This window comes from Rhamphochromis sp. 'chilingali' (genome assembly GCF_963969265.1).
Source record: "Rhamphochromis sp. 'chilingali' genome assembly, chromosome: 1".
In the NCBI taxonomy this organism is placed as follows: Eukaryota; Metazoa; Chordata; class Actinopteri; order Cichliformes; family Cichlidae; genus Rhamphochromis; species Rhamphochromis sp. 'chilingali'.
The window spans coordinates 12,852,175-12,874,754 of record NC_137929.1 but is presented as its reverse complement, the minus strand read 5'-3'; the positions used below and the strand labels follow the sequence as shown (position 1 = coordinate 12,874,754).

General features: G+C 41.6%; 2 protein-coding genes across 13 annotated transcripts in view; one reads left to right on the top strand and one right to left on the bottom strand.

The window, feature by feature from the left end:
• The window catches only part of LOC308393841 (NACHT, LRR and PYD domains-containing protein 12-like), a 317,425-nt gene that overhangs the window by 19,921 nt on the left and 274,924 nt on the right, over positions 1-22,580 (top strand). The window lies entirely within an intron of this gene.
• On the bottom strand, positions 10,961-16,860 carry LOC308394078 (uncharacterized protein). 12 transcript variants are annotated; one of them, XM_080878244.1, is made up of 15 exons: positions 16,711-16,860; positions 15,545-15,636; positions 15,008-15,076; positions 14,481-14,855; positions 14,257-14,356; positions 13,802-14,033; positions 13,526-13,704; positions 13,336-13,429; positions 12,911-13,028; positions 12,745-12,836; positions 12,550-12,643; positions 12,118-12,188; positions 11,723-11,888; positions 11,442-11,597; positions 10,961-11,214 (listed from the first exon to the last, which is right to left on the bottom strand). In XM_080878244.1, exons 6-15 carry the CDS (start codon positions 13,856-13,858, stop codon positions 11,159-11,161), a joined length of 1,083 nt encoding a protein of 360 aa, XP_080734370.1. In that variant the 5' UTR covers positions 13,859-14,033; positions 14,257-14,356; positions 14,481-14,855; positions 15,008-15,076; positions 15,545-15,636; positions 16,711-16,860; the 3' UTR covers positions 10,961-11,158. The 12 variants fall into 12 exon arrangements, with proteins under 12 accessions (XP_080734370.1, XP_080734363.1, XP_080734362.1 ...); XM_080878237.1 differs by having other exon boundaries at positions 15,552-15,636; XM_080878236.1 differs by having other exon boundaries at positions 14,481-15,076.

The window sequence follows — 22,580 nt, the reverse complement described above, 5'->3', positions numbered from 1 at the left end:
AGATTTCTGGCCACTTTGAGTGGGCATCAACCACAACCTGGAACATTTAGTCCATAAATGGGCCAGCATAGTCTATATGAATGCGTTGCCATGGAGCGGATGGCCACTCCCACGCATGTACAGGTGCTGTTTGAGGCTGGCGCAGCGTCTGCTGGCAAACAATGCAGGATTTAGCCATATTCTCCATTTCACAATCAGTGCCTGGCCACCAAACATAGCTTCTAGCAAGACCTTTCATCTTAACACCCAAATGTCCATCGTGCAGTGAGTCCAGTACCTTTGTACGTAGTTTGGGTGGCAGGATGACACGAGTTCCCCACATGACACATCCTTGGCAAACGGATAGTTGGTCTTTGCGGGTGGAGTACGCAGAGAACTGAGTGTCACTACAGGACGGCCAACCATTCACAGTAAGATCGTTTGACAAGATTGTGTTTTGGCTCGTTTCTCTTTTCACCTGAGCACTTGTGACAGGTAGGGGTTCCATTTGTGTAACATGAAACACAGTAGCTGGATCAGTCATTTCTTCGGTGGGTTGCATGTGTGGAAGACGTGAAAGTCCATCTGCATTTCCATGTAGCTTTGTCCCTTTGAACTCAATGGTGTAGGTGTGTGCACCCAGGAACAAAGCCCAAGCAAGCGTACGCAAGCCATGGTTGGAATACCTTTCTGAGGGTTAAAGATGGACACCAGCGGTCGGTGGTCTGTGATCAGGGTGAAGTGTCGTCCATATAAATACTGATTAAACTTCTTCACTCCCCACACTAGACTGAGTGTTTCTCTGTCTATCTGCGTATAGTTGTGCTCGGCTGCATTTAGGGACCTTGAGGCAAAGGCAAGTAGTCGTTCGGATCTATCAGGCATTTTGTGAGATAGCACGGCACCAATGCCATATGGTGAGGCATCACAGGCAAGGCGAAGTGGTAGATTGGGGTCAAAGTGTGTCAGAACCTCCTCTGATGTAATGAGCTGCTTAACTTAACTAAATGAAATGCCTCTTCATAGTTTTTTGTCCATTTCCATTTGACATTTTGTTGCAGCAGAGAGTTCAGCGGGTGCAGGACTGTTGAAAGGTTTGGTAGAAACTTGTGGTAATAATTAATTAAGCCCAAGAATGAACGTAGCTGACTCACATTTTTAGTGTCTGGTGCCTTCAGGACTGCTTCAACTTTGTCCTCGGTTTTGTGGAGCCCATGTCTGTCGATCTTGTGTCCACAATACTCAATGGCATCCTTGAAGAACTCACATTTGTTTTTGTTTGCTCTCAATCCATATTTTTCTAGCCTGGCCAGGACTGCTGTTAGGTTAGCCAGATGAGTCTCCTCATCAACACCAGTGACTATTATGTCATCCAGAAAACACTGTTCCTGGAATGCCTTGTAGGACCTGATCCCTTGCACGTTGCCATACTGCTGGGACACTGGCGATACCAAATACCAGCCTGTTGTACTGATATAGGCCTTTGTGAGTGTTTATCACCACATATTTCCTGGATGTCTCTTCTACTTCCAACTGGAGATAAGCCTGGGCAAGGTCAGTTTTTGAAAAGTGTTTGCCACCTGCGACTGCTGTGAATATGTCTTCTATCCGCGGAAGTGGGTACTGATCTATGTGGAGAACTGGGTTCACTGAAACCTTAAAATCACCACAGATCTGCACTCTGTCACTTGCTTTCTTGCTTACTGACACTATTGGTGTAGCCCAATCTGACCATTCCACCTTGGTGAGTATTCCTTGCTCTTCCAAGCGCTGGAGCTCTGCTTCGACTTTGGGGCATAAAGCATAAGGTACAGGACGTGCCTTGTGAAATCTTGGTTTTGCATTGTCCTCCAGTATGATCTGTGCTTTAATATTTTTCAGGGTGCTGATTCCATCTTTGAACACCTGGGCACGGTTATTAAGTTTCTGTTTCAGTCTTTCATCCACAGAATGTGCACTCGGGCCTCGTTCCAGTCTCATTGACATAAAGTTCCAGGTTGCGTTTCTTTTTCTCATATTCCACTTTCACTTTTCCCAGAGGAGTTATTCTTTCACCTGTGTATGTTTTCAGTTTCACCGAGGTGTGTTTCAGTTTCAGATTGGGGAATTTGTCTCTGTAATCTTCATATAAGATCAGTGAGAGGGCAGACCCAGTGTCCAGTTCCATCTGTAACTCAACCTCTTGTATTTTTGGTGTGAGCCATATTGCATCATTGTCTTTCTCTTGCATTGTGTACAGCTCCAGGCATGCCAAATCCTCCTGAGAATCATTTGAGTCTTTCTCAGTTACTTCATGCAGCTTTCGGTCTCTTTTGCACATTTAGTTTTTGTTTGATGCTGCGCAGCAAGTTGTATGTTTTTCCTCCCATGACACTCAGGAACACAGCAACTTTCCTCTCATCCTCTATTTTGTTAGCCAGACAATATTGTTCATCTCTCACCACATATGTTGTTCAATCCTCTTTGCCATTATCAAAAATGTCCATTTGTCCAACGCCTCCTGACATTTTCTCAGTATTTTCAAAAACATCCTTCACTTAAAAGAACTGATGTTACTCACGTCCTCTCTGCAGCGCACTAGCCAGGCGAGTGAGTTAGTATCCACACGGATGATTAGTTGTTTTTGCCGTAACCTTTTTCGTGTCTTTTGGCCACTTTCACAAGGATTTCCCCCTCCTGTCGTCCAGTGCACATTGGAGATCCGTTTTAATGCCATTTTTCGGCTAAATTATCCACACCCACTGCCGCGCTATGCATTCTGGGATATGTTGGGCCACGAAGTCTACACTGCCACAGCCTTAAAATTCAGGGAAATGAAGGACGCATTTCACGGCCGCATTTGGAGCAGCCTTTGAATTGGGACAGCCTTCGGCGCGCCGCTGTGACGTAATCGGCCTTGAAATGCGTACTTTAAGGCTGCAGACCCTGAATTGGGATACAGCCACTGACATGAGACAACCCTTCACAATAAAACAGGAAACAAGAAACAGACGCAGACTTGACACTGAACCTATACTAAACACGAGACACAACCTAAGAACTAATCCCTCACTAAGAATAACAGAAACATGGAATACCAATAAACAAAAGCATCGGGATACAAACCATAATACAAAGTAATATAAGAACTGAAAATGCTGGGTCAAAATGACCCAGAACCGTGACAAAAGCCCAGAGTTCAGTTTGGTCTTGAATTCTTTTAGTTTCTTCTCCACGTTCAACGACCGATTTACTTTTTGGTCCTTTGTGAGATGAATTTCCAAATATCTTATTTCTGATTTAACAGGAATCTTACAGTTTATCATTTATGGCAAAGAGTTCACAGTTATTAGGATTTAACGTTAATCCAGATGTCTTGGAGAGTTTTTACATTTTTCACTAGTTATTGGAGCTTGATTTGTTTTATCTTGAAGATGGCTGTTAGAAAGTGTGTGTGTGTGTGTGTGTGTGTGTGTGTGTGTGTGTGTGAGAGTGTGTGTGTGTGTGTGTGAGTGAGTGAGTGAGTGAGTGAGTGAGAGAGAGAGAGAGAGAGAGAGAGAGAGAGAGAGAGAGAGAGAGAGAGAGAGAGAGAGCGAGAGGTTGCGTCTTGATTTAAATCGAGTAGTTAATAGTCAGTAAGTGTCCGGCTGCTCCTGTATGCGATTAGAATGATGCCACCTTATCCCATAGTCCAGCCAATGATGCGATTCACATTCGTGTATATACGCAGCTAATCAACATGGTTGACAGGCTATGACAGTGTCCTTATGTGTTTTAGCTAGCAAAGCGGCGTGGCTGATGCGGAGTGATACATCTGCTGTTGTCAGGCCTGCAGGTATCAGGCTGTTGTTCTCCTTTATCTCATAGTGGACAGAAATTATTTTTTGCAGTGGCACAAATAATTTGTGTGGCATCAGATTTGATGCCGAACAGCTGATTGTTCTGTAAATAGTTTGAAATGCTTATTTTAAAAACGTCTTGGCTGCATTTTTAGGTGAACAGCTGCAAAAAACTTTGTTGTTTGCATAACTCACATAACTCATAACTCAAACATTACAAAATCCAAACGCTGAACTGCACCTATGCCACAGAGCTTCATTCCAACACATCAAATTAATGACGTTCCTTTCAATAAACCTTGGACACACACAATTAACAGGAGTAACATCCCCACTAATCTGCCTGTTAAACCTAGCTAACCCAGCCTAGTCTTCCGTACATACTGGCGATGGGTATTTATGCACCTCCATACCGTCAGCTGTGAGGAAGACAAACTGTCTTAAACACAAACTGCGGCGGTACTCCCAAGCCAATGGCTTCAGCCGCCTGATGCACAATAGAAAGCAAATCAGTACAACGCCTAATGCAGGTGAAACTGCTGAAACCTAACAGGGGAATAAGACTCCTGATTGAAACAGCTGTGTGAAGCCACAGGCTTACTCTAAAAGGCAACAGCGAAGCATAAAACTCTCACCAATAAAACTATATATAAATAATCTAATAAAACCTACAAACTCTTCTGTTGACAAGTTGTTGTGGCTCCTCCAGCAAATGGCCGCAGCAGGCTAAACATGAGGACGCTGATGACGACAACAACAAACACATGAGATGCACTTCTGCACTATTTGCTCCTTTAATTCCACGTGTTACTGTCCACTATACAAATCAGCACATCGAACTATTAAACAAATGCACAGACTGCACAAACACAATGACTGCAACTCACAAAGAATTACACCAATTACTACACCAAACTACAACATCGGCCTATGGCATCAATTAGTGCATAAAACATACATCAAGTTACAGCCAAAAATGCATCACAATGACTCAAGCTGGGGTCAACAGGTTTCCCCTCATGCTCACCCGACCTTTCTGCTCATCAGGTGCGGTGAACAGATGAGTGCAACCACATTTATCACCTAACACGCCCACGAGTCACGCCTCACACCCGTGCACCAATACAAGGTGTGCATTTAAACCAACCCTCTTAATCCAAAACAAAAAGGAACAACTCATATGGCTCCTACACTTGTGCTCAAGAACTCAGTCCCATATTTTAGGTTATTCTGAATAAATCGTTCATGCCCTCTCTTGGGAAAGAAGCTGTTGTGGTTCCTGGTCCTAAATCTAGTCGTCCAAAAGTTCTAAACGACTTCAGGCCTGCTGCCCTCACTTCAGTCTTTGAACAAATCATCAGAAATGTGATTATGGAAGACACTGAACTTCAGCTTGATTCAATGCAGATTGCACATGAGCCCAACAGAGGAGTGGAGGACGTGCTTTTGATTCTACTTCACCTGATTGTCAAACATGTAGAGAGTAAAGGACTTCAGTTCATCGATTTCTCTGCTGCTTTCAATAACACAGCCCCAGATTTGAATCAAAAGACTTTTAGAACAGTTTGAAATCCGGACAAACCTGAGCAAGTGCAGTCATATAAATATCTTGGGGTCATTGAGTCTGTTTTATCATGAGAATGATGCAGGACAAAGTCTTATAAAAGCAGCTTTGTCCCTGCTGCCGTCACTAAACTTAGTAACTAATAACTGTTTTCCTGATTTGATTCATCGCGTCTAATTTCCAAATATGTGTCTGTCAGGTTTAAATCGATGTGTGTGTTTGTGAAGGGATGACAAATGCTATTATTTTTCTGTAAAGCAAATTTACGTAAAAGTAAAGTAACCTTGATATGTCAGGATGTAGATGTCCCACCCAAAAACGTCATCAGCCCTGAAACATCGGTACTGTTCCAGGCAGCATTGCTGTCCACACGTCCATCAGAGTGTTAGAGGTGGCTGTCACAGATGTTGCAGTCTGCTCTCTGTTTCCATGAAACAACCACACTTGAAATGATCATTAAAGCTACCTGTACTAAAGGAAGCTGAGAACATGGCAGACGTGGGACTGACTGTGATCAGACTGTGACGATTGTTCTTGAGCAGATCTACAGGTCAGCTGTTCCACATCATGTTTCTAGGATGGAGCCGTTTGGAATAATGCCGCCCTCTGCTGGACAGATATCGTGTTGTCCCTGAGTCCTTCTGATCCTCAGCACTTTCTATCAGGAGACAACGCACCCAGGTCCCATCTGACGTTGTTCACTTGATGTTCTGAAGCCCAGTACGGACCTTAACACGGGCTCCATGTGGACATATTAGATTAAATGTTTTTTAAGACCAGTTTCTTGAATTACATGACTGTGTGATTTTTATTTTGTGCTTTTAGTGCAGAGAGAGTCTCTGTGGAGGTTGGATGTTCTCCCCGTGTTTGTGTGGGTCCTCTCAGGGGACTCTGGCTTCCTCCCCTGTTAGCGCTACAACAACGGTCAGACCCCCGAGGCATCTAAACTTTAGTAAGAATGTGCACTTTTGACACCTCTGGTTAGCATTTAGTGGTCAGTTTCAAACGTATTTGATTTTTGCTTGTTATGAACAAATTCACTTCACTACTTTTCACGATCTGTAACATCAATGCACATTGTTCCATTTACTGCATATTGCACTTTATTCATGTCTCTCATTCCACCTGCAAAAACATTGTAAAGGTCGTCACAGAGAGTTTTATATATGTATAAATACTAATATTCTCTATTTATTCTGCTTTATTGCCCAGATGTTAGTTAGCCTTTGTTCAGTTGTCTTTTATATGTCAATAGATACGTATGTCACAAATAAAAGTTTCTTGTAAATTATGTTTTTGTAAAGAATTTTCTCCCAAATCTCTTACATGCTAACTGTAACGTGTTATTTCTGCTAAAACCTGAACTTAAATGTGTATATGGTGTTTATCTGTTTTTCTCTCTGTTTTAGATGCAAATATCAAATTGGAGTTCTGCCTCCAGGCCAGAGTTGCAGGAATGCACCACGTGTTGGCTGTTTCACTGCCCTCTGTGCCCCACTTTCAGCCCTGCTGTCAGGGCAAAGATTGAGCAGCATATAAATGGACACATTCAAAGTGCTTTGCCTTTCAAAGGTATGTTGGTATTAAATATACCTCATAGTTAAAGTCATAAATATGCACTTCTTTTCAGCACCTCTGCAGGTCTTTGTTGACTTAAAAGTTATTTTTCACATTGTACAGTTCAGTTCATTCATCAGCGAGAGAAAAAAGTGTTTTCATTAAATATTTTTCCTGTTCACCACATTTCCTGACAGCTCTTGTGATCCACACCATTTTGCTTTCATTATTGAGGACGGCTTGGATATTTTTGTTAATATGTACAATCTGATTGTTAGATAAACTGACTGCATTCTATACAACTACATTTAAATTACATGTTTTTTCTTTTTTTTCTCTCTTACAGACAAAATGATGTGCCGGTGCACTTTCACTGCCCTTCTGTAACATGACAGTCATACAGCGTGGGGATATGGCAAGGCAATTATTGTCATGTCAGCATTCAGGACTGCTCCCCACTGAACTCTCCGTGGAGCCTCGTCTCCCTCTCCATGTCTCGTCTCCAGCATCTAAACCATTTCCTGAATCTTGGGTAGAACATTCATGTGCTCCACCCTCTGTGCTAAATGAAACTGGGGCTTGTGGAAAGTCCATGAAAATGAAACGTCCTCACTGTGGTCTTAGTCTTCTTACAAAAAAACTTCAAGGCTCACATGATGAGGAGGCATTCAAACAGGTCAATAGATGTTTGCCTGGCCTGTCATCTGCAGTGTTTTTGTGTAGAGGGACTTCTTCCTCTTTGTTTTTCAGTTTGCAGAGGACATGGAGCTCTTTTTAAAAGCATGTGCTGACGAGCAGAGACTACAGGTCAAAGCGATGTTTGACATTTAATGGACAGATGAAGGCACTGGCTGTTTGTTTGTGTTTTTTATCTGTTGTTTGTTTTTCAGTGTACAGAATTCCAGTTAAACTTATTATAAAATGCTGTTCACTTGTTTCCATACTTATAGTAAAAAATGTAAGTGTAAATGTAACAGCATTGTTTATACTTGTAACTTCAGAGTAAAAAGCTTATTGTTGATATTAACATTAATGTATTATCCTGTAATCAATAATATTTTTATGCATTTTACGCATTAACCCTCTGATCTCTATCCTGGCCATTTGGGGCCACTTCACTTCTCCTTGTTTGACTGCTACACTGCAGTGGACCAAAAGAATGACGCAGGTTTGATCTTAAGGCTCTAATAGTTGTGTGTGTTGTGCATGACATTGCAACGCAAACATGTATTTGCAAGATAGACTGGAATAAATTATGATGCATCAAATATTACACAGGCTGCAGTGAATTGTTGTTGATACAGGTTATTGAGCTTTGAGTTTCCCAGTCAAACGTAGCTTTGACGCACATGCTAACACTCTTACTCTTGTACATTTCATAACAAGACACCATAGCCAAAATATTAGCTCTCAAAAAAAATCCAAAGCTGCAGCTGCAGCACACACAGCAACAAACACTGTTAGTAAATGTGTCCTGGAGTTTCTGCAGGTGCAGAAAGTGCTGCTGCTGTAAGTCAGCCTAACAGCTTCCAGATCACTGATATTTCTGGAAAGATGGCAAGAAGGGCATCACTGCTCATTTCTACAATCTCCCAGATCTTGGAATACAAGCCCCTGTCCCATGAAAACCACTTCACAGTAGTAGGAGTCCACTAAAACCTACAAATGAAGAGTGATCCTGGAAGAAATAGGGCGCACACTAGTGACCTCAACAGTTGCAAGACAGCCTTGTCCCCGATGCTTATATGAAAAAAAATATGAAGATTTATGAAACCATTAGGACTTTATTACTGTTTTATCTGAAAAGCTACTGGTAATATTTAACCTAACTGGGATTTAAAGTGTAAAAAACAGAATGTAGATAAAATTTTGGTTTTGATGAAAAGGAGTGGAGCTTGTGAGCCACAATGTAAGCAGTGTTGCTTTGCTGACATGCACTCGATGCTGGCAGTACAAGCATTGTAGTGGTTCTTATATTTTTGTAAACTAACTGTATAATATATTGAGCCATTCAACAGTACACAAATGTTTGTAGGCTCCTTTTTGTATGCAACCTGCATGTCTTTCTGAATTAATTGTTTGTTTATATCATGTTTTTCAGGACAAAGAAGTTAAAGTCAAGTGGAAGCCCTGCTCAACATGGTATGTAGTAACAACTTTGTTGGACGGGAACAGACATTCATACTGTTGATAAATAGTTATCACCTCAATTTGAATTCATGTATTTGGACTAAACTAAATTGGGAGCTGTTAGCTGTCAAGCTGCTCCTCTGTGAGGAGCTTGATAGCTGTCCACCTCCAAAGTTCATTATGAGTTTTGGAGGTGGACATGGTCAAGACTTTTAAGAGTTGGCATAAGACTTCACTTCTTTATAGAGCTTATAGTTGGGGCTGGTTCAGGTCAGCCCTTAGTTATGCTGTCATAGCACCAGACTGCTGGGGGTTAGTGTCTACTCGTGTCATTGTATATATCCAGGAATATGTGCCTGAGGATAGTTGTCATGAAATCAATATTAAATCAAAGTTTTCCTTAATGACCACAGCTGGCATGAGTTCTCCAAAGCTGCCTGCTGTCTCAGGATCTGTCTCCAAAAAGAACCAGGGAGCGCTAACATGTTATGTTCTAGACTGATGAAGAAAATGCACATTAAACATAGTATAAACTCACTATGTTAAGTAATGTGAAGAGGATGCCTTTAGCTCCTATTGGGTTGGTTCCTTGATCAGTGCAATACAGAATCATTCATCTGGTTTGACGTAATGTCCTTCAAACACGTCAAAATGAGGCTCTGTAGTCTGTGTGGCCTCCACATGCCTGTATGACCTCACTACAACACCTGGGCATGCTCCTGATGAAGTGGCAGATGGTCTCCTGATGGATCTCCTCCCAAACTCCAGGACTAAAGCATCTGCCAACTCCTGGACAGTCTGTGGTGCAGTTGGTGGATGGAGTGAGACGTGATGTCCCAGATGTCCTCAAATGGATTCAGGTCTGGGGAATGGGCGGGCCAGTCCACAGCATCAATGCCTTCGTCTTGCAGGAACTGCTGACACACTCCAGCCACATGAGGTCTAGCGCTGTCTTGCATTAGGAGGAACCCGGGGCCACCCGCACCAGCATTTAGTCTCACAAGGGGTCTGAGGATCTAATTTCAGCACCTAATGGCAGTCAGGCTACCTCTGCCGAGCACACGGGGGGCTGTGCGGTCCCCCAAAGAAATGCCACCCACACCATTAGTGACCCACTGCCCAACCATCATGCTGGTGGATGTTTCAGGCAGCAGAAGGTTCTCCAATATGTCTCCAGACTCTGTCACAAGTACTTAGTGTGAACTTGCTTTCATCTGTGAAGAGCACAGGGCGCCAGTGGCAAAGTTGCCAAGCTTGGTGTTCTCTGGCAAATGCCAAACATCCTGCACGGTGTTGGGCTGTAAGCACAACCCCCACCTGTGGATGTCGAGCCCTCATACCACCCTCATGGAGTCAGTATCTGACCGTTTGAACAGACGTGCATATTTGTGGCCTGCTGGAGGTCATTTTGCACAGCTCTGGCCTTTCTTTCCTACCCCACAGTACCTTTCCTTATCTTTTGTTTCCTACTCTTTTACTTAGTCTTTGATCACGGTTGTCTTTCTAGATAATTAATGTCATTTGTTCTGGGGCGAGTCACTGGCTCGGGTGCATTCTGGGACTGTCAGTTCACCAGTGTGCTGGCATGCTTCTTAACAAACACACCACTACAGCAAACATCTCAGTTGTACTTGTTGATTTCTTCAACAAAACACTGAACAAAACATGTCCTTGTGAGTGTGCTGCCTGGTGCTTTTACATTTTGTGATAATTTGAGCAGCCCAGAAAGCATCCCATGAATTCAATTATGTTATTGTATCTGAACATGTACACGAGTCATTAAATTAGATGGGAAAGAATGATTCAGGGTAAACAACTGCACCAAGGGAATTACATTTTTCTTCTCAACATGTAAAATGTCTGTTGATAAGCAATTTCTGAAACAGACATTATAAAAATCACATTAAACAGATGTGATTAACTTTTTATTCTAGCAAACATAACATCAATGATGACACAATCAGTCTTCATCAGAAGTGCTCAAATCACTCTCATCGTCTGGAACGTCCTCCTCCTTCTCCAAGTCCATTTCCAGGAGTGGTTGGTGGCTGAGGATTCTCTTGTACACGTCCTTTACTTTGAGCGTTTCAGCTTTCAGTTTACTTTGTTTTTAAACCAGGCTATGGAGTCCTTTCTGTGCATCCTCCGACATGCCAACAAGGGAGGCTGTAAAAACAACAAAACTATTAAATATAAGTAAAACAAACAAACAAACAAACCTCACCTCATAAACACAAGGAGTTAGGATCATGTAATTAAACTTTTTTTAAGGGAGAAGGCAGTGTTAGCTAGCAACCCAAATATAGGTAAAAGATCCAGTAAGACTTTAGCATCTGCTCTTATTTTCAATCAATTCATCACCAAATGTATAAATAAATAAAAGATGTGCTTACAGTCTGAGGAGATTGTCCCCAACACCACAGATCGCATTTGCAACACTGTCCAGTGATGCTGCATCTCCCTGCAAAGGATCATCTCCTCCTCTCTCAGGCGCCTCACAGCCATCACCTTCTCAAAGACCTTTCTCTTTGTCCGGAGGTCAGCAGCAGCTGCAGTTTAACAACATCAGATGGGAAAACATAGCAGCATATTATGATTCAAGAACAAAACATTCAACTGCTGCTCAGATACTGGGAGTTTGTTTAAAAAGGATATTTAGAAATCAAGAGCTTACGTTCACTTGTGCTCTGCCAGGGCCAAACGTCGCTCTGCATGAGGGCATCACTGGATACGATTTGCTTTGTTGCTTGTTTCCTTGTTGTAGTCGTCAACAGCAGCCGCCAAGCGTTTCTTCTCATGTAAGATGACCTTGTGAATTCTGTGTCGCCTCTTGTTGCTATCTGTAAATAATCATAAAAAGGAACACCTTCACATAATGCATATATTTACATTTTAATCTACACTCATCAATTCGTTTGCTAGAACAAATCACATCCAGCTTAAACAAACCTGGATCTGATTTTATTCTGTTTACAAAGTAGCTGTACGAGCTGTACAAACTGAGCATCAAACGGTCCGTTTCAAAGAAACTGTGACACCATTTTGTCTGTAAAGACTTTGTGTTCGCACTCTGATGATGACGACAAGCTGCTCTACTCGTGCCTGCAACGCTCCAAGGCTGCCATCAGTTTGATCCGTTTCTAAGTGAGAGGAATATTAATCAGAACACAGGATGAGTAACAGTCACCAAACTACAGTGGACTCTGTAATCACTGACTTGATGATATTCATTATAAGACATCTGGAGCCTTCATGTGCTGCATTATCATGAGATAACAAGTATGTTGGTGTTCAGCTTTATAAAACCAACTAGTACGACATCACTTCAACCCAGGTCCAATCCAATTTGATCAAACGCAACAACTCTGCCATCAATTCTGCTTTTACAAGCTTATTTTTCATTGTTTGTTGACACTGTCAGAAAGATCTTAACTCTAAGTTCTTTAATGAGGCCATGGTGGGTCCTGTTGTTATACACGAGTGCATTATATTGAGACTCACCTTCAGCCCATTGCTGCAGTGTGTCGTCATCCACACCCAGCTCATTTCTGCTCGCATTCAGGCTCTCCACTTGTTCTCTAAGGATCCTTATGATCTAAGAATACATTAATAAATGTCATTCATATGGACATTTTTAGAGTACTGGTGTTTCCCCCCCATTACCACACACATTAAAATGGGTGTTGAAAAAATGACCTTTAGATATCTCTGGCTCAAAGTGCGGCCCAGTTGTTCCACTTTCCTTTTGTTCCAGCCCAAAGCCAGGAGGCTCAGCATGTCTGTTCGCCCTGCATTTCAGTTAGTATACAAATAAGAATGAATGAGCAGGAGACTGAGTGGAATCTCACACACAGACACACACCTGCTTTAGACATGTACTTCGTTGTGATGGCCGCCCTAGACAGGAAACTGTTTACTTGCTCCACCTCTTCTCCAACTGTAGAACCGGCCCCATCCTGAAACGCACCTCCCCATTTGATCTATAGAAAGGAGGTCACAATACATGACTGCTGAATTCATTCAACCTTATAACAAAATGTCTTAAACGTATCCAAGCCTACAAGCTGCAGTATACCTCGCACATCCAAGTGTGAGCTACTCAAAATGAAGTACACATTAAGATAAAGTCAAGTAAATAGTATTACGACAACACCAAGAGAAAAACAAAATAAATATCCACCCATCCAAATATGTATCCACACACACACACGTATGAGTATATGGTTATGGCGTTAACGTCATTTTAACAAGATTAACGCTGACAGCACTGATATATGTGTATCTTACATCATTTGTGTGTCTCTGGATGTATTTCACAAACTCAGCAACTTCCTCATCTTTCTCAATGAAGACACCTTCAAAGTTCCCCTGCTCTGAAGTGCTGAACGAACACGGTGACAGTTGTTTGAAAAGAAACATCAAAATACAATTTTTGTACAAATCCATATTTGATTTATGTACACAATGCATAACGTACCTTGCATTTGATTGAAAGCGATAAAGCTTGCAGTTTCCATCAACTGAGACGGCGAGCATGTCTGGAGTGCAGGCAGGGCAGCTAAAGCATGGCTCCTTGCACATCCTGTCCACCTCACACTTTACAGCACTCCACTCCAAGAAACTTTTACTGAAGGCATCAGCTGATATTCGGCCAGTCTTTTAAGTAGAGGACAAACAACAGAATATTCACGGACAGTCATCATAAACATTGATTTGCACAATTTCCTTAAACTTGACAAATTTAGAAACTCACCCTTCCAAAATGGGCTGTTCGTTCATCCAGCACTTTGACAAAGGCCTTAAGTGACATCCCTGCTGCAGCTTCTTAATGTCATAGAAAGACTGAAAGACATCCATTGAAAACAGGGTGCAGAAATTTAAGGTGCCAGGCCAATATCCACCACCCTGGAAGTCCTTAACTGAGGGGGACCACATTAGGCCACAGCTGGTGCAGCTCACCACTGGCAGTGCAAGGTTATAACGGCCTTTAGGAAGGATAAGGAGAAATCCAGTCATGGCTCAACAAAGACATTCATTTTTTCCCATGTTGTTTTCAAAGCGGTCTGGTAAATCCAAATGACCTTTGACAGGTGCCCACATATACTGCGGGCCGAGGGTAATTCAAAACAATGTAGCAATGTACAATTTGCAATAAAACCTGCAAACACATCTATTGTGTATGTGCTGTGTGACAAAAGAGCAACTTACCATTTATGGTTACAAGAGCCACAATTGCACCGGGTGAAACCTCAACGTTACCTGCTGGGCAGTCACACACAGTCTGGTCTTTGCACAGGCAACAGCCGAACTAACATTAAAAACACACAATATATATAAAAAGAATTGGAAATTAAATGATACACAATAAATATACAATAACAGCACACACTCATAGTACATAGCAATAAATGCATAAGACTTAAAAACCGTACCTATTGGATTGTGAAACTCTGATGAAGGCTGCAAAAACCCTCCTGTTACTGCCTCTCTGCTGTGCAGGACAAAGCGTGTGTGAACTGCAATATCACAGTCAGCACAAAGGAATGGAAGAGGCAGGCAGTCCAGACACCTCACAACTACTTGTTTGCCACACTGACACACACGGTGTGACTGTGGATCCAGAGTAGCTAACATATTGTCTATAAGACAAGGCCTGGCCTCTTTCCACTTTAGCAAGGACACCATGTTTCTGATCGCCCAGTGAGTAGCAGCTGACTCAGACAACGTCTCACAAGTCATGGCTGCGTCCTCTTCTCCATCCTCCAACAACTGAAGGAGCTCCTGACGAAGCACCTCAGTTCCACACACTAACAGAAAAAAAATAAAGAAACTCTTCCACAAAGTGAAAAACACTCTAGGCAGTATGTTTCTTAGGACTGCACAAAAGCCCTGCCTAACTCAACTATAACAACAAATATAAAAGTAAAGGAATCACAATATATACAAGAAGGTAAAGTACCTTTTGTTGGGTTGACACTGGCAACATAACTAGGTTCTTCACGTGGACACTGATGCTGATCTGCAGACACTGGGGGGAAAAAGAGATTGAAGAATATTTACTTACTGAAATTCTTTGGTGAAAACAAGTTGTGAGATAAAATCAATGGTTGTGAGAACACTGACCACGTGGCAACTAGTACTTCGACTGGATGATGGTCTTTGAGGAATAAAATCTCCCTGTCTGTCAAGGGCGGCATCACTTACATTTTGATTAGATACCTTGAGTTTGTAAATGATCAGATTACATAATTGGAATACAATGTATCCAATTCAGGGTTGCAGGAGGATGAAGCCTATCCCAGCTGATACAGGACAAAGACAGGCTGCCAGTTTATTGCAGGGCTAACACGATATGTGTAACAGAAAATCCACTTAAATGTTTGATATTTCTTATAATAATCATAATTATGACTATTATTTAAAGGTTTCTTTAAATAATACATTTTGATTTTTTATAACCTCTAAAATATAAACCTGAGCTGTTTCAGATTCTGACCTCTGACCTCACTGCAGCTCCCTCTTGGAAGTACGTCTGCTTCTTGTCTACCCCCAGTGATGACCGCCTGCCCTTGATATCACGTACTGTACCTGAGGAACAAAAAAGGACAAACACTTGCCTTCATTTAAGAAGTACATTCATACAGAGGTAATCTATGGAAACACACTAGTTCACCCTTTGGGAGAAATCAGTTCCTGTGAAACATTTCTGTAAATGAACATCATGTGGAGAATGAATGAAATGAGTTCTTCAGGTGACTCAGCAGTCCCACACTGACAAATGAAATCTAGTTAAACTATTAAGCATATTTGCTCTTCTGAAATCTGTGTTAAACAACAACAAACATAAATTAGTAACAAAAATACAGCTGAGTAGAGGCTTTACAAACCACCAGCAGCCATAATGCTAAATTTTAATCTTCAAATGTTTCTGAGCCGTCTTCAACCTGCTTTTAACACATTAAAGTCCCACAGTCAATGCAGCCTGACTCAATCCTAGATGTTCAGCACACAGAGACACAGAGGTGCCGTTTAAAGTTTAGTGATAACCTGAGTCACTGATCATTTGCAGTATTACAGAGTCTGGCAGTCTTTGCATGATGTCCACGTCACTGTGAGTTTCTAGCTGACTCTCAGGTGTGACAGGTGTGCCAGCAGGAAAGAGTAATAATAACCTGCATCCTGAGGTTTGTCATGCAGGATTAAAGCAGCCAGGCTTTGTTCACACAGCTAGGATTGTATTTTACACTGACCCTGGGTCAGTATAAGTATCATACAGTTTAAACGAAGCACTGAAACTTGCACATATTTATTACAGATGCACTGAAGCTAATCGAGATATTTGCTGTCAGTCTGTGGCTGCGATTAAACACTTTACTGGAAACTTTATTAACTAGTAACTTCATCAGTCATGACAGAAGCTAATATTTCTGTGCTAACATCGTTTAAACAGTAACAGCTTTCCTCCAATATAAGCTAACGTTTACACCGTAACTTTAAGCTAGCACCATAAAGACGGTAAAACACGTAATAACATCTACAAATGCATCTTAAAGCTGTTATATTAGCACTCGGTGTATTACTAACATAACCACATTAACATTACTGACACTCGCTGACTTTTAATAGTCATTCTATAAATGCTGTCCGTTTAAATGGTCTTACCTGGTGGTCCATATGGTCCATAAGTGAAGCAGAGGGAGCCTGACCATGCGTCACACGTTTGACGAGTTGGGAGTGAGAACGTGTTGGGCTATAAGGAACACACTCACTTCCTGAGCCCTGGGCAATAAGAGACGTTTTGTGTTTTATGATTTATTGATATGTTTGATCCTTTCTGACCTGCGTTAATGAAGCAGTCATTAGAGCACCATGTCCGCTAGAATAGTTCTGTAGTTTGATGCTTGAGTCGTTGCAGACTTGTTGAAACTCCCTCACCCGTCAAAGCAGCGTCTTTGTTATTCGAGTCCAGCAGATGGCAGTGTTTCACTGTCTGACGGCTGTCTGAAGCTTCAGCTGGATTATTCGTTTAAATGAGATCGTTTTATAAAACTTACAACAACAGGCCTGAACCTGCTCAGCTCCAAAGAGCTGGCTAAACGATGGGGCATGTTCAGAATCTTCCTGAAATTTAACAATTTCTCAAAAAGCTACACAAAGTGAATTTTCATATAAGACAAGAAGGAAAGAACAGGGTGTGACGTGGGTCACACCCTCTGGCAAACAAATTACTGCTTTTATTAAGTTACAAAACTCGCAGTCTTGTTCACGAGTGATCAGAGAAGGGAACAGGAGATGGACAGATGGATTGGTGCTGCGGCTGCAGACTCTTCACCAGTCCCTCTTTACCAGTCGATTTACGTCCTTACCCTCTGTCACAACGGGACTGAACGGACTCACGCGTAGGCTCTGAGTAGGGAACAATAAAGGTTTTTTATTTACAGAAGCACCAGGTGATCTATTTACACAGTGGGGAAAAGACGGGTTCCGGGAATCCACACACGAACAGGAGGGGGGAAAGACACTTGCAGTCCACACACGCTCCAAAGTCCTCACTCCATCCACGCTCCACGCTCCTCTTCACACTCCACAAGAAACACAAAAGCTCGCTCCAATCCTCACACACTTGATCGCTCAGGTAACACAGGGGCAGGTCCAGGGAAATCTATTCGCAGAGATGCAAAAGGTTACTGTAAGAAGATCGCTAGGGAAACACGAGAACGAACTGAGCTGGGGTTAACACTGACGAGAGTCGGCAACGGTCCAGCGACGAGAAATACAGGGCTGCCATCTTATAAGGGGACTGGAACACTGTTGGGTGATGAGCCACAGGTGTCACCAGGTGCGTGGGCCAAGGGCAGGAGCCCACAGATGAGCTCCGCCCAGGCAGTGAGAGAAGGAGGGAGGGAGAGAGCGGGGACAAAATCAAAACAAAAAAACACATGTAGCCACACTGAGGCGACCGGGTAGACACAGGGACCCTGACACCCTCGCCTTTTTCACAAATGTCATGTATGAAAATCTATAATAACTCCAGTTATACGGATATCAATATCCTCATAAGTGAGGATATTGATAAAACTGATTTGAACTTTTACTGATTTCTGTTTAGATATAAATTGATTCAAAGTGGTCAGATATGCAGATTCTGACCTTTCCTCTGGCAAATATATAAACTCACTGAAAACAGTTTGACTTTTCAGAGAGTTTCCTATCTATCTGTATTTTTACTTTAATAGTTAAGCACGATTAACATTTAGGAAAATGGAAAAATAAACAAGTTAATAAATGAAATGAAATAATACTGATTTATATATTCACTCTGTTTACTTTTTCCATATAGAAATACAATGAAGACTTCCATGTTCCTGCTGGTGGCGCTCTCTGGCACTGTGCTCTGCATGACTAACGGACATGTTCAGAAAACCAGCAGATCATCAACATGATCCCACAAGGGGGATGTGATGATCTGATAGCAAACAGAGATAATAATGGTAACTGTAAGCGCAAGAATACCTTTATCATTGGTGACTTTAATCAAGTTAGAACAATTTGTGATCCAAGCAATCGTATCAATGCAAATAGAAATCTTTATAAAAGCCCCACAGACGTGCACATTCTGTATTGTAAACTGCTGGGACAAACAACGATACCCATTGTACATCCAGATACAGATGAAAAGGCGTATTGTAATTGCATGTGATAAAATCAATACTTTCCTTCAGCCTGTGCACTTTGAATGTTGCTCTTGAGTTGAGAGATGCTGTGAGCTTGCTGCCATCTTTAAACATCACTTCATGATGCTGGTTTAGATGCTTTATAAGACTTTGTTACGTTTCTTAAACAGTGATGAAAATAATAAAGAGGAAATATGAGAGAAGTGATTTTCAGTGAATGTTGAAAAAAATCCCACAATAACAAAAATGATGGCAACATTGCTACACTTTGCTTTCTTAGCTTGCATATTGTACATTTTCACAGTTGTTTCTGATTGGCTCCATCTTCTCTCGTTGTCACAGCTGTTGCTCAACTTTCAGCACTCATTCAATTAAAAAAACAACAAACAAAAAAACCAAGCTGCTGCTGGTAAGGTTGGCATTCTTGCAAGACTCAGTAACACAAAACAAATAAAAAAATGCACATCCCATGTTTATCCCATGTGATTCCAGGCTGAGTTTATGCATTTATGCTTATTTGTTTATAAAATATTAGAAGCTGGTCTGAGGTCATTTGTTACTAAAGAAAAACAAACAAACACTGTGTCATTATTTAATCCACTAAAACTAAGACACAATGCAGAAGCAGTGTGTGAAAACTAAGTGCACCTTCACTGGTGTAGCATCTGCCTTAGAAACAATGAAGTCAAATGAAACTGTTGAATCATCTCTATGTGCTAAAGGCTCATTTTAATGCAGCATTAATCACGTTGCTTTAACAGTGCTGCATTTTAATAATGTTTATCACGTTCTTTGTAGATTTTAATTATCACCATCGTCGCTGTGAGAACATGTCTGGTTGGAGCAGGCGGCACTCAGGGATCATGTTGTGTGGAAGAAGAGTCATGTGATTGTTTTTTTTAAAGATTTTTTCTATGAGTGCACAGAGTGTGAAACAGAAAGATAGGATCGACAGAGAAAGCTGATCATGTCTGTTGTGACACCTGCAATCTCTGACTAGAGTTTTAGGTTCTGTCAGGCAGCTAACACAAAGAAAGCCTGGCTTCATTGTACAAATACAACTTACATATACAACACATGACATATTACACAGAGTCATTATTTATTCAACAAAAACTAAGCCAGATGCAGTTTTTGGATTTTATTTCAAAATGTTCTTATTCTGATTGTTTACTTAATATATTTAGACACATTTGGTTTATTTCTATAAAAATGATATTTTACACAAAACTTCAAACAGCTGCCTGCAAACATGGCTCTTTATTGTAAAGCCAGGTATGAACAACAACCTGCAGCTGCATGCTGTTGTGCTCATTGGTGTCACATTAGGTTCTGAACCACAAACAGAGAAGTTTCTTAGAACTGCTGGGCTAGTGATGTAGGTGTTGATGCAAATGATGGCTTAGGGTGGTGCTACGACAGTGTATAAAAACTGAAGCTCCCAGAGCCAAGTGTTATTTGTTCTTCCGTAACTGAGGTGAACTATAACCTGCTCAGGTAGAATTTAATAACAGCGTGTCTGAACTGCTCGTCTCCAGGCTTCACGTCTCATTCTGTAAGAACTTGTTGTTTGTTTATGAACTTTTTAGAAACAACAGACTTTTGTATACTTCCAAGAAAGAGGGAGAACTGACTCTTCTGCCACACTCACGTTCATCTTTATCTGTCATCAGTTCAGATAAAAGCATCACTGATTATTCTGAACACTGTTTTAAAGCTTCTGCGTCACTCTGATTTCTTCTTAAAGTTGGCAGACAGGATTGTGAAGAAGGACATAGTGGATCCCCCCTTTTAATGAGCATATTATCTGTGAACACTGAATACAAACAACCTAAATGCTCATTAAAGAAGCAGGTTGGCTCATAAAGTGCTCTGTACTTATTTTATGCAAGTGCTGTTTCTGGAAACAACCACCATCTGTAATCAACACAGGACTTATTGAGCTGTCAGGTGTGCAGACAACATGGCACATTTTGGGAACACCTATAGTTGATGTCTTAATTATGAAAATAGCTACTCTGTAGTTGATGCTTCCTGTTCTGCCAGAGCAGGTGCAGCCTTTGTGGAAGTGGGTTCCACTGGACCAGCGTCTGTGAACGATCCATTGTGGGTGATTTTTTTTTTGACCTTACATCTGTGTGTAAGGACCAACCACAACCATCTAAAATCTTTGCATGTTATTTTATCTTCTGTGTAAGAAGTACACAGCATACCCTGATGATCAGCTTCAAGGGTTCTCAGTGTAGGATGCATACAGTATGTCATGCTGAAATATAGAGCACTTACAATAGAACCCACTAGAAACCAATTATTTTAGCCTGGTTCCTTAAATCTATGGCATTTTTCCCATGCTGACTGATATGCTGCTCAGTGTCTTTTGCTGTCTGTCATGATCCTGGGCCATGTTGGCCCAGCATTCTTAGTTTTCGTATGTTTTGTGTGTTGTTCTTTATTTATGCCATGGTTTCTGTTAAGATGTTCCTTATTTGATTACCTCCTGTGTGCCCCTCTGTTTATCTGTGAGCCCTCGTTTCCCCTCGTGTTTTATTCCATGTTTTCCCAGCCCGTTATGTCCGTGCTCTCCCCGTGCTGTCTCTCCTCCTCTCTGAACCTCCGTGTACTTCCTGTTTTACTTTGACAGTCTCCCGTCAGTGTTGCGTTCACTCCTGCCGTGTCTTGTTATGATTATCAGTGTCACCTGTGTTCCCCGTGTGCTCCCACTTCCCTCGTTAACCCTCTGTGTATTTATGTCTGCGTCTCCCTCAGTTCTGTGTCGCGTTCTCCCTCATTCATGGCCGTGTGTTTCTCTGTGTATTACGTTATAGTTTCCTCGTTTAGGTTGTATGGTTTCTCTCTCCAGCAATAAAGCTGTGTTTTGAGTTCATTCCTGCCTCCGTGAGCTTGCGTTTGGGTCCTCATCCTGCCTGCACACAGCCGCAACCATGACAGTCTGCTTTTAAATCAGATGTCACTCTGAACATAAACACAAGCCACAGCAGCCCAGCTGTCTTAGCTGAGTACAAGGATACATTTACTCTCTTTGTGTAAAATATTGTGATGATTTTACATTATATTAGGCAGGCAGCTGCCCAAATTAAACCGTGACTATTAGCAGTTTGGTTATTTTGAACGCCTCGGCTGGAAAAAATTCAAAATGGTTTGTAAGGTTGGCCACAGCTTTGTATGTAAAGGGGAGTTAGAAGATTGCTTCATATTTTAAGATTGATTAAGATTAATTAATATTTTTAATTGTTTTATTTTACATCTCACCTTTTACACTGCATTGAGTTGCTGCCATGTGATTGGCTGAGTGTACATCGTTCTTTGTTTCAAAATGGACTTAATGCTTGGTTGAACAGTTGTGATGTTTATCTCCTTTAGATTTATTTTTTATTTTCATGATGAAAAATGGTTTGTTGGTTCATACCTATGAAGTTACAGTGTTTCTGAAAAGCCTAAAAAGATGCATTGTTACCATAGTAAACTTCAAAACAGACTTTATTATATGATATAGTTTTAAAAAAGGATAACAATTGACTTCAGCATAATATAAAATAATGTGTTGCCACTATGTATGCATTGGTCAACTTTCAGATCTATGAAGTTCAGCTCCCCCAGCTGTGTCTCCCTTCTGTGGCCCATTCCCTCATTACTACCCTGTGTATTTAAGCCCTGTGTTTTCCCACGCTTGGTGTCGCGTCGTACCCTCAGACCCTGCCTGTGTGTTCCTGCTTGGTTTCATGGTTTGGTTTCTGTTTTTGTTTCATGCCAGCAATAAAAGCTGTGGTTTTAGTTACATTTCGTCTCGGAGTCCTGCATTTGGATCCACATTTCCACCTGCCCGCACTCAGAGCCCTG